At 37.3% G+C, this 12,352-nt stretch overlaps 1 protein-coding gene across 1 annotated transcript; it reads right to left on the bottom strand.

Annotated features, from left to right (window-relative positions):
- Window positions 1,882–9,920, bottom strand: LOC109821395 (rop guanine nucleotide exchange factor 1). Its single transcript, XM_020387586.1, has 5 exons — window positions 9,659–9,920; window positions 8,764–8,880; window positions 8,135–8,676; window positions 2,762–3,112; window positions 1,882–2,387 (listed from the first exon to the last, which is right to left on the bottom strand). The coding sequence occupies exons 1-5, from the start codon at window positions 9,918–9,920 to the stop codon at window positions 1,953–1,955; spliced, it is 1,707 nt and encodes a 568-aa protein (XP_020243175.1). The 3' UTR covers window positions 1,882–1,952.

Raw genomic sequence — 12,352 nt, forward strand, 5'->3', positions numbered from 1 at the left:
AGAGATGCCGGAAGAATGTCTGCATAGGTCTAAGAGAGCTATGGTCCAAACCAACTTAGAGGCTCAAAAGCCCAGCTAAGGTCAAGTCTCTCGGCCAGACGAGCAGATAAGTCATCTTTCGACCAAAGGTCATCATGACCGACTCGAAATGCAGGATCAGTCGCCCCCTCGTAATTAAGACGACTCCTCGAGCAGACGACTCAACCATACACTCGACCCAAAGCTCACTCGACTATCAGGTCGGCAAATCATAATGATGGCTCGTAGATCAACCCGCCTCGACTAAAGGGATAAGATCCGACCAAACTCACTTCAGATGTCAATCGACATAACAGTATTGATTAATCCCATCAAGATATCCATTCTGACAAACCTCGTGCTCAAACTGCTTATTCTGCTTATAAGTCACTTCCCAAATATTGCCATGATGCTCTCCTGTGCGCGAGTGACTTCTCCTCCAATCGCCAGCCGCCATCTGGAGAGAGAAAGAAGGCTAAGCAGCCGACCTATTCTATGACCTGCCTCTTCTGACAAATCCAGGGTACTGAGAAGACATTTCTTTCCTGTACCTGAGTGACCTCCCTTCCAATCGCCAGTCAAAGGATGACTCAGCAGCTCTACTGCTCACCTCTCAGCTGCCTCCTATGTATAGTCAAAGTCGAGGGTCAACCTCTCAGAGGCAAGGGACTATAAAAGGAGGAGAAAGGAGGAACGCATGAGGTAAGTTTTTCTGGGAACTTCTTCTTCACAAAAACAAGGAACCTACCTTGGTTGAAAAAGAACTAATAAACTCTAAAAAGAGTACGCTCCAAGGACCTCAATGGCCCAAGGACCTCCCCTCAAACCCCACTCAAGCTCTCAAACTGACTTGACCGTCGGAGGTACCACAGGGAAAACGGTCCCCGCCCTCCCAAGGGTTTCTTCTTGTTTGTGCAGATGGATCGGGAACTCCAGTCCAAGGATCGGGCGTAAAGTCGGAGGAGTCGGCCCCAACATTCCTCCTCTCCATTCTCCTCAGCGCCGCCAGGATTGAAACTGCATCCTATGACATTCCTCCTCTCCATTCTCCTCAGCGCCGCCAAGATTGAAACTGCATCCTATGACGGAGACCCCCCATCGACTGTTTGTTCACGAACATCAACAAAATTGCTAACACTTTAGCAAATAACACTATCAAAAATTTGTAGGAAGGAGAAATTTTGGGGAAATGTGAAATGAGAGTTCTGCTAAATTAATTAGTTGCACCAAAAAATTTAAAAATACAAGTTACAAAAGTGTTCAAAAATTATCAAAAAAAACAACCTTAACAATTTTTTAAAAATTGAACAATAAATCTTATGAAATTTGCGAAAGTAAATCAGGTATAAAGCAAGCCCTGCCACGTACAGACTCTAGTAGAATTGTTGGATCCTTACAAAAAAGGGAACAACAATCTCTAAGCTAGTAGAGATGTATCCACACAAACATAAATCATCTCTTACATTAAAAGCTCTAGTCATTATTGAGTGCTTCTTCCATATGTAACCCTCTGACAGTCTGACTTGAGTGTTGAATCAAATGAATATCATATCCTTTCTTGAGTATAACACAACCCATAAGTTTCTAACCAAGTCATCAATAAAACATTTCTATTAAATATACTTGGATATCAGTTAACAACTGAAGTTCAGTTATAACGGACCACAGTACAGCAACAACATCAAAACTTGAATTAAGTTAGCTCCTAAACTTTCGAGAGTGTTAGCAGGACCACTCCCCCCGCCCCCCGCCGCTCCCACTCGCCGCCCGCACACTGGCGCGGACCTCAAGGCCCCGCCCGCCTCTTCGATCTGCCACGCCGCGCCGCCTCTCCGCCGCCTCCGCCCGGCCCCCGCGCCCCCCACCCACGAAAAAAAAAAACATTGCACCTACGCAAGCTTCTTATATGAGATTTCCTGTTTGTTCGGTTTATATCAATCCCTTTCAGGAGCATCTCCTGCATCCTTTCTAGCACTTAGATTTCCAGTGTATGACCAAACTCTCTCAACATCATCCGAAACAGGTTTTATCAACTTCATATTTTGCCGAAGGCCAATATTTTCTTTGCTCAGTGTAGAGTGTGATCTGCCCGGACTTAAAGTAACCGGGGTTGAAGCACAAAATGTTGGTGTGGCAAAAGGAGAAGCATAGGGGGTGTTTTGAATGGAAAACGGGCTCGGCGAGATTCTTTTTTGAAGAGGAAGTCCTCCAAAACCTCCACCTCGGTTGAATAAAGAGACTGCCTCAGCAGCTACAGATCTCTTCATTGCATCATCTACATAAATTACATCATCGAGCCTGGCCATTATATTGAATGCCAGACTCTCCATCACTCTCGAATAGCTCTCCAGGATGGACTGCCCCACATCCTGTAATTGAAAAATAGTACTGTCAAAAAAGATAGCTCTTTTATCATATGAGACCCAGAAATCTTCATTAACTCTATGTTAGACCCCCAAGTCCTCAATTTCAAAATCAGACCCTCAAAATCTTCATATCTGTTTAAAATGGGGGTCTTATATAAAACAACCTAGTAGATTTGAGGGTCCCATCTAAAACAACTGAATAGATTTAGGGGTCTCATCTGAAACAAATGAATGCATTTGAATTCTCATCTAGAAATATGAAGATTTAGGGATCTAATATAGAATTATCAAAGACTTAGGGATCTAATATAAGTATAACCCAAAGAGAAAGTAATTGGTGAACATTATCCAAGATGATGCATATTGAGGATAAAGACCTTGTTGTACTGAATCTTGTTCATATCAAGAACAGTCTGTGGAAGACCTGGGTACTGGCGTCTTAGGCTCTGCAACAGGCTCCGCGCCCGTTGTGCTAGAAAATGTGTGCTTCCTGCGTAGCTAACAAGACCCTTGACCTTTCCACTCCATGATTTCTTCGCCTTGGAATGGAGTGGATGCCTTTTTTGGTGTTTCATCATCCAAATATGAATAGCTGCTTCAACCCTGTTTGCTATTTCTAGAGTATCATGCTCCGAGGATAAATCTAAGCAGTCAAGGAGACACTCGGGAGAAAACTGATCAGCAGTTATGTAGCGGTAGATTATCTCACCTAAACATGATTTTCCACTCTGTAGAAACAGTTAAAATCAAGGTAAATAAGATGAACTGGGAATTGGGCATAATATAAAAGGTTACATCTAAACATACCCAAACCCTTGCAAAAATCATTTATAACTAAACATGATCATATCACTATCCAGAAAAGCCATTGCAAAATATATTGGTAGTTTACAGTTCACACGTGCCAGACTAGCATGATGTGACATATTCATTGTTTAAAGCGATCTTGAGTTCAACAAGTAACTCAAAGATGTTTACAAGGAGGAATCTTTCCTGATTAGAAGTAATCACATAATAATTGACTGCTGTCACTCAAATTAGCTGGCCAATATAAACAAGGTGACTCATGGCATTTTACCTGCCCAAGTGCAACCTTTAATATATGAATACAAGCACATTGCAGAATCATGCACGCTGATGGACTGAAGAAACTAATGAATCCATGTCCTAAAAACCCTTAAAAAAAAGTCAAGTAATTTCTTTCGGGGTATGATCTTTCTCATAAAAAATAACAAAATAGAGTTTTGACAAGATTGTAGTTATACCATATTTCTTTCAAACCTAATATAAATTTTGAATTGTCCAAAATTCATGACTGAAGCAATCTAAATTTTTTTAAAACCTACTTGTTTCGTTCTATCCGCTATTTTTTTAACTTTTTTTTTTTCATAAGATGTTATTAACAACAATCTAATATTTCTGAACCCAAATGTTTCTACAGTTGAGACATTCAGTCTTGATACCAAAAGTAAAGACCAAAAACCAACATGGACAGATTTCAAAACCAGGGCAAAGTAATCTTCTAGGTCAGAACTTGAAAGGATTCGAATGCACTTCTCTGACAACTAGATGAATTTATCTAGCACAAGCTAAAGAATAAGGGGTAAATGCAAACGCAACACAAGTGCTATACATGCGCCATTTATGTGCTTATGGAATTTTTTGAAATAAAATCCAACAAACTTGTGGAGACAATTGGAGAAATCAAGGCAAAACAATATATATCATTAAACCAACAAAAAGGTCGTATTTACATGTATCATATTGCACGTAAATCACATGACAAAAAAGATGGATTCCAGGTGCTGGACGGAAGATGTTTGAAGAATAAGATGTATTGCTGTATGAATTGTGGAAGGTGTTCAAGAACGTGGCGAAGTGCAAATTTTGTATTATATACAAATCCACACATTTGACAATGAATGCAGCATATATTATGCAAATCACATACAGGGTAGTGGAATGTTTCCCGTTTCAGCACTAAATACAGGCTATTCATTCAGGTTTTTCCTTTTTTATATTAAATTAGACATGTTCAAAGTTAGGAGATAATCCTATATGTTTGATTTTGAGAGTGCACATCTTAAGGAATAAATCATGAAATGGATAAATTTCGCAGAACATAAGCATATCCACAAACAAAATAAACATAAAATTCTTCAATATATGCTAAATTTCAACAAAACAGCAAAACATAGATACATATATTTGCAGCAAGAAGACAAGTGTCGATGTAGATAACTGAAGGTCATGTCTGGTACTCACCGGGATAATAATTCAATAGAAATAACGTGATCCAAATATTAGCGTATAATTAACATTAGCTCATTTGACATGTAATGGAAATGCAAAACAAGACTTAATCTCCATTAAGACGACCCCAAAATATTATTATTTATATAGCTACATTTTTTAAGAGAAATGATATCATGTTTATTTTTGGATTTTATTAAGGGAATTTTTCACAAAACCACATGAGTTTTAGGGCATTGTGCACAAAAGTCCCCTAAAGTTTACAAATTAGAGAAATCCCCCTGAAGGGCCTGAACTTTCAAATTATACAAAACCACCTGAACTATTGCAAATTATCATAAATGGCATTAACGTGATGGGTAACAGGACCGAATTACACTTATTAAAATTGACCAGTTTTAACCTGAAAAACTTAGAAGTAAAAAAAGTTTATAAGGACAATTTTGTCCAAAACATATCGTGTGTGAAGCAAGTAACTTAAAGCAATTGCCATGGTCATGGTATTTTAGTGGCACAAGTTCGGGGGATTACTCTAATTTCTAGAGTTTAGGGGTTTGTGCAAAACACCCCAAAAATTCAGGGGGTTGTAAAATCTACCCTTTTTTACTCAGGCAATATTCAATAATAGAAAATCTAACATCCAACCTGAAGAAATTCAACTAGATATTGAGCTATGTTAGATGGGTATGGGTACGGGACATAGCAAATTTGTAAAATGTAGGGTACAAGTACACGGCTATATAAATATTTGTATACACATATATTACATATTGAAATTAGTAGTTTACATGAGATGAGATCAATATTTTGTTTCGCGTATTATATTTATGTGGACTATAATTTGAAAAAACGCTCATTTATTAAACTAGGCACCCATATGACCATTAAAATCATAGTTTGGAATCCAACTAGTTTCAAGAAGTGGATGTGAAGTGTAGGATTTACGTCTAAGAAAAATTTGATAAGTGTTCTAAATTAAAACATGTATTGTTTAATTGAGTACATGCCGAAATAAATGTATGCACATATGCAAGAAGTGTCCAATGAGTTTTGGTACAGGTACAGACAGGGGTATCTGTTGGATATGGGTATGGCTTCAAGATAGAAGCACCAGGGTAACATAGATATTGAGTCAATTGAACAAAACATAAGCACAAGTATTAAGATCTGAATCATGAAAATCAATTTGCCCCAAATCACACAAGCACCTCGAATCTTTTTCATCTGAACCTCGCCTCAAGAATCTTTTTTGTCTGAACCTCATAATTTCTCAATTCTTATAAACAAGGTCATAGAGCTGTATCACCTCTAATTTCTTAGTTCTTATAATTAAGGCCATAGAGCTGGGCTATACACCACTAGCATTTTAATTAGTTTAATATTGCATAAAGGAGACAGAGAAGTTTCAGTGTTAGTAGAAGATTGAACAATGTACTACTTGATGTACACATGTAACAATGAATATAACATAGAGCTGGTGTGGAATTATTTTGATCACTTTGGCACTTGACATTCACTTTTTCTGTCCAATCAGCATCCCAAGCTAAGTACGACCAAATTTAACTTTCAATCTTCTTTTTGAAACTATTTATTCAAAATTAAATATAAGCATCTTGCTTTTTCCCATATGTACAGGTTTGTCTATATGGGTACATGTGCATACTAAAAGGCAAAACTTCATTGTAGGTCCCTAATGTATTTAGCTAAATTTCATTTGAGCCCTCAACGTTTAAAAGTCATCAACAGAGATCCCTAACGTTTTCTCTGTCATCAAATTTGGTTCTTTTTGAGATTTTCCGTTATCTATCGCTGACGTGGCAATGGTCTGTCTTTTCTCTCTCCTTTACGGCACGTAGCTCGCTACAAGCTTTAAAACTATAAATGACACCCTAAAAGCCTTGAACAGTACAAATATCCCCCAAAAACTTTAAAAGATACAAGTGGTCCGCTAAAAAATTTACAGCCAACCCCTTAAAATTTTTGAAAATTATAAATAGCACCCTAAAAGTTATTTGTAATCTTTAGAACTTTTAGGGGACTATTCGTAAAAGCTTTGAACATTATAAATATCCCCCAAAAACTTTAAAAGATACAAGTGGTCCGCTAAAAATTTTATAACCAACCACCTAAAAGTTTTGAAAATTACAAATAGCACCCTAAAAGTTATTTGCAATCTTTAGAACTTTTAGGGGACTATTTTTGTAAAAGTTTTGACGGTCTATTTGTAAAAATTTAGGTGTCATTTATAGTTTTCAAAACTTCCATGGTTGTTTTGTATATTTTCTAGGAGGATTTTTTTTAATTTTAGGGGGTTATTTATAATTTTCAAAAGTTTTATATATCAGTTTAGATAATTTTTAGGGACACCTGTTTAGAAAATATGTAAACATCCCCTAGACGTTTTAAAAACTATAAATGAAACCTAAATTTTTACGAACAAATCCTCAAAAATTCTACATATAGCCCCCGAAAGTTCTAAAAATTACAAATAGCTTTAATGGTGCTATTTGTAAATTTCAAACTGTTTAGGGGTTTGGTTGTAAATTTTTAGCGGACCACTTGTAGCTTTTGAAGATTTTAGGGGCTATTAATATTTTTCAAAACTTACAGGGTGTTATTTTTAATTTTTAAAATTTATAGGTAGCTACGTGGAAAAAAGGATAGAGAAAAGACGGTCCATTTAGCGGCCATGTCAACAATGGATAACAGGAAATCTCTAAAGGACATAATTAGATGAACGGAGAAGATGTTAGGGATCTCTATTGATAACTTTCCAACATTGAGGACTCAAATGAAATGTGACTAATGCAATAGGGACTGATAGTGAAGTTTAGCTTACTAAAATCCTTCCCTAAGAAGCAAGAAAGTGCCCTATGAATACTTGAAACTAGGTAAGAACAATTTTCTCACAGGTGTTTCACTTCAAAGCTCAAGGTACACTAGTTGCTAAATGTGCAATAAGTAATTATTTGCAACATGAAAATAAAATTATTCCAATGTGCAACAGTGACAGATTTAACTACCACGAAGTTCACTAATTCTTCTGGGTGCATTGAGCTTTCATGAAACGAATATCCTCAAATAACTGTGTACACCAATCCAATATGTTTGCAATAATGTACCGGTTCAATGTATATGGGGAAAATTATGCATGCATGCAGCGACCTCATGTAAAATGATGATATTCTTGAGTAACTAATTTTTACCATTTGAATACAATCGTGTGCGTTTATATCTAATTTGATTGTAATATAAGATCTGCTTGACGCTCCAAGACAGCTACTACCTTTATATCACACAGTAAATGTGCACACAGAAAGTTCAATGGCTTTCATACACTATTTATAAGTCATCAATAAAGCAGAAGGAAAAGTTGAACAAACATGAAGCACTTTTTTTGGAAAATTAAATTAAACTGAAATTGTTAAAGTGGTGAAAGTAAACATAGCTGCACAAGCTTCAATCAATTTCCACAGAATAAAAAATTTCCAGTATACCTTAGGCAAGTTCACCAAATATGCATCAGGAATTTCCATCTCAGCAAGCACCCCACTATTAATCGCCATTGCAGCCTTAAGTATCTGACTTGCACAATCTCGACACTGCTGCAGTTTCTTTCTTGCTTCCTCCGACAATCCATTTGGCGGGACTCGTGGACACGGAAGCCACCACTTTTCTTCTTGCCTCAATGATGGCCTCCCAAATGAAGAAGACGGGTAAGCCCCACTTCCATCCTCATCAGCATCAGCAATCAGAATTCCGCGGTCAACATACCAAAACTCAGTGTCCCTAAAACCATCAAGCATCCCAAGAAGCATTGCATCGAGCTTCTTAAGTGCCGGTAAGTTCATGTGGAGATCAGAGCGAGGATGCGAAACCATCACTTCAAATGTCCCACCTCCAGGAAATTCTTGGATTGACGGGATGAGTTCCACTATTGAATCACTAACACATACCAACCAGTCCATCTCACGAAGCCACATCGCCTTCTTTTGTGGTGCTAAGGGTTCTAACCTCCAAAGCTCCCCAAATACAGTGGCTAAATGAATCGATTTTGTAGAAAAAAATCAGTAGAAGGTAAACTATGAGAGAGGGATAAAAAGCTTGGCGGAACATTCAAGTTTACCAGAGAGATTGGTAATGGCATTTGATATGGCAAGAGCAGTGCAGACTCCCTTTCCTCCACCAGACATATCTTCTCCAAGGAGTAGCTTTGCGAATCGTTCCTTCATCATCTCAACCTCTGAGAGAAGTACAACAACGAATCGATTAAAAGTGAGAACGATAATATCATAACAACAACAATAAAGCTTGTCAACCCAAATTATTGGGATCAGCATTATTCTCAGCCAGCATTGTTAAAAGGCATATCCATTCTCAAATAATTTAAAAGAAAATGCCCTTACGAATTGGATATTTTCTTAGTGTTCTAGAGTCTGCTAGTGTTTTTGGAATGGCAAAAAGAGAAATCTCCATTCCAAAATTAAATAATAGCACATCTCAACTTCAATATATCCACTTCTGATAATGAATCATTGAAGATTTTTAACTCAAATTTCTGGGATCAGTTCTCAGTCAGCAGCAGTATTAAAGGTATTTCCACTCTCATATACAAATTAAAAAGAAAAATGCTCTTAACAATCAGATATTTATACCCTAGACTATACTGTCTTTTTCAGAACAACAAAATAGGGGAAATTCCAATCCAAAAATTGAAGAAAGCACATAGCATTTTCATTATATACAGTCTGAAGAAATGAACTTTTAAAACTACATTTTCCAATTTATACATTTTAGTGATTATTAGAAGTACAAGAAAGTTTTAAAATCCACCAATTTCCTTCAGAATCATGAAAATTTCCTTAATTCCATCTACATTTTCTTCAATTCTTCCATAATCCCCACATCACTAACATACACAAAAATAAACCAAAAAAACCAGAATCAAATGTACGGATTTGATTGAACAAAAGAGCAAAAATATCAGATCCAAAACATAGGTAAACGAATAAAGAGCAAACCGTTAAACTCCGTCTCCCTCTTCTCGATCTTCCCCTCCCAGAAAACAACATCAGCGTCCGCCATCATCGCCATCGCGGCCCTCGCCGTCTTCATCGGAGACGAGGCCATCGAGCTCGACGCCCCACCGCAGCCTCCGCCTCTTCCCCCGCCGGAGAACCTCCGCACTGAGAACTCCGACGAGGTCTCCGACTCACTAACATCAGCACTAGGGCTATAGCTCCCGCACCGATCGGAGGCGTCCTCCGACGTCACGCTCCCCATTTCCGAAATCTATCGAGAATCAAAACCCTAACCCTAAACGTGCATTGTAGAGAAAGGGAAAGTCTTGCTCTTTGTTAGATTTCTAGAGAGAGAAATTTTTACTTTTTTTTTTGTCTGGGTTCTCTCTCTAGACGGGGGTTTGGAGCAGAGCTGATGGAGCTGCAAAAGCAAAAGAGAAGGCGTTTGCAGGTGTCACTGTCTGCCGCTTCTCTCTCTCTCCTTCAGTAGGGTAGGGCCGGTCCTGTGGGTCCCCCACTCCTCTTCTTTTATTTGTGGGGATTCTTTGTTCTATCTTCACCCAGCCTTTTGGTCCTGATGCGTGCCACAAATCATTGAAGGTTATATTTTACCCCAACCCCCTATAAACATTTGGAGTTTTGCACGTAACCCCATTTAACTTAGTGCAAAACCCCATTTGACTTTGTTCATTTTGCTTCAGAACCCCTGAACTTTTCGCCACTTAAATCCCCTAAATTAGCACCACGACATTTGACAAATCAAGTGTAAAGCATTTGACAGAAAATGGCGAATAATGGGTAACGATACTGTAGGGCACATGCAGTGAAAAGTTTGAAGTCCATGGTGTTTAAGTGAGACACCCCCAAAGTTTAGGGGTCGAAGTGGAATAAATAAAGTTTGTGGAGCTGTGCTGATTTCTCAAAATTTCATTATGTCAGGGGGGTTAAGTGAAATTTATCCGTAAAATTGAATAATTTTCATGACCCCGATAAAATATTTCGTCACCTATACACTATAATAATGTCTAGCAATGAAGTTTCTGTAATTCCACTGTTTATGTTTTTATCGTGATTCACGCAAACAGTACGTTGTTTGTGCGGTTTCAATTTCCAAAGGTTAATGTTGAATTAATCAATTTTCAAGCTCTTATAAGACAAATTTGGAGGACTTATCCATTTTTATTGCATGCATATCGTACTATATGCACGATGGAAAACGTAAAGAGTATCGAGTAAAAAAAAATCCTTAATTTAATATTTTGAATTATTTTCTTCATTTAATATAATGAATAAATTCCTTCATTTACGGTGAGTTGTATTGGGAAAATGCAAAGTCAGAAGAATATTAAAAAATAGAAAAGTTATATGTATGAGTGGAATCCCATAATTTAAGCGGTTTAATTGGGAGGATTTGAACAACTGAGTTAGAAACTTTACATATATTTTAATGGGATTTGGATTCTTTCAAACAAAAGTAGTAAAGAAACAACTATTTTTAATCTCAATCATTAATTATCCAGTAGATGATTAAACATATCTAAATTTAATACTTATCAGACTCTAGTGTATTGCACTCATTCACTTCAAAAAAGCTCATAATCACTCACTAGATGATTAATAGTAGAGAATAATTTATCTATATCTATATTATACCACTAATACAACAGTCACTAGGGCAGTCACGTGACATTCTTTTAGCTACTTGCTATCCAGCCAAAACTTTTTGCCATAAACTATTTTTGGCAATAAAATTTTCAGTCTTTTTGTTAACAAACTATCTTATAATTAACTCATGGAGAAAATTATCTTTGGCAAAAAATAACTTCTACTTTATAAATAATCAACAAAATTTCTGACTTTTTTGTGTATCATCCTAAAGAAAATCTCCAAAGGAAAAAATTTTAAAAAAATTAAAAGAGAAAAGATAATAAACTTTTGCTAATTTTTTTTGAAAGTGTTGATATTTGGTGGATTTTCTATGATTATTTTCCTAAAAGTTCTCTAATGTACATGGATGAAGATGAGTTAGTTAGGGTGTATAATCTTTAAAAAATAGTAAAATCTATAACTATCTTTTAGATGTGATTTTCAATGCATATGAGATTTTTATAAGGGTATAGAATATTAGAAAATTGTGATTTCAAAAATAATAATTGTTATGGGTGTTCCCTATTACTTACAAATATGCTATCCCAAGAATAGATCCAGTCGAGCCGGCGTCACTCTCCAAAGACGACTCGAAAGGCAGACTCAGTCGGGCGAAAGATTGCTGCTTAGCAACCGGCCGACACTTCCCCGAAGGCGACTCGGAACATTACTTCCCAGCATTATTTTACCATTAATGGTCATCATTACGACTTCACGTCACCCGCAGATAAGCCTCAACGGCTCCTGATTCCCCACGCCACAGAAGTAACTCCACATTACCCGCTGACAAACCTCAACGACTGTTGATTCCCCATGTCACTGAAGTGACCCGCCATCACTCATCAATCGACACGAATAGGGTAGAGGATGACTCAGCCTCCAGCTCACCCCGCGCCATCATCATGAGCCGCCTCCTCACTAAATACCTGTTCTACCCTTGGCATCCTCTATAAATACAGACGCTATTCATCCTGAAAGGAGGTTCGATCTCTCCCTCACTACCTAAAAAAATTCTCTAGTCACATATTAGAAGGAGATTCTATTCCT

Source organism: Asparagus officinalis, chromosome 1 (genome assembly GCF_001876935.1).
Source record: "Asparagus officinalis chromosome 1, Aspof.V1, whole genome shotgun sequence".
Lineage (NCBI taxonomy): Eukaryota > Viridiplantae > Streptophyta > Magnoliopsida > Asparagales > Asparagaceae > Asparagus > Asparagus officinalis.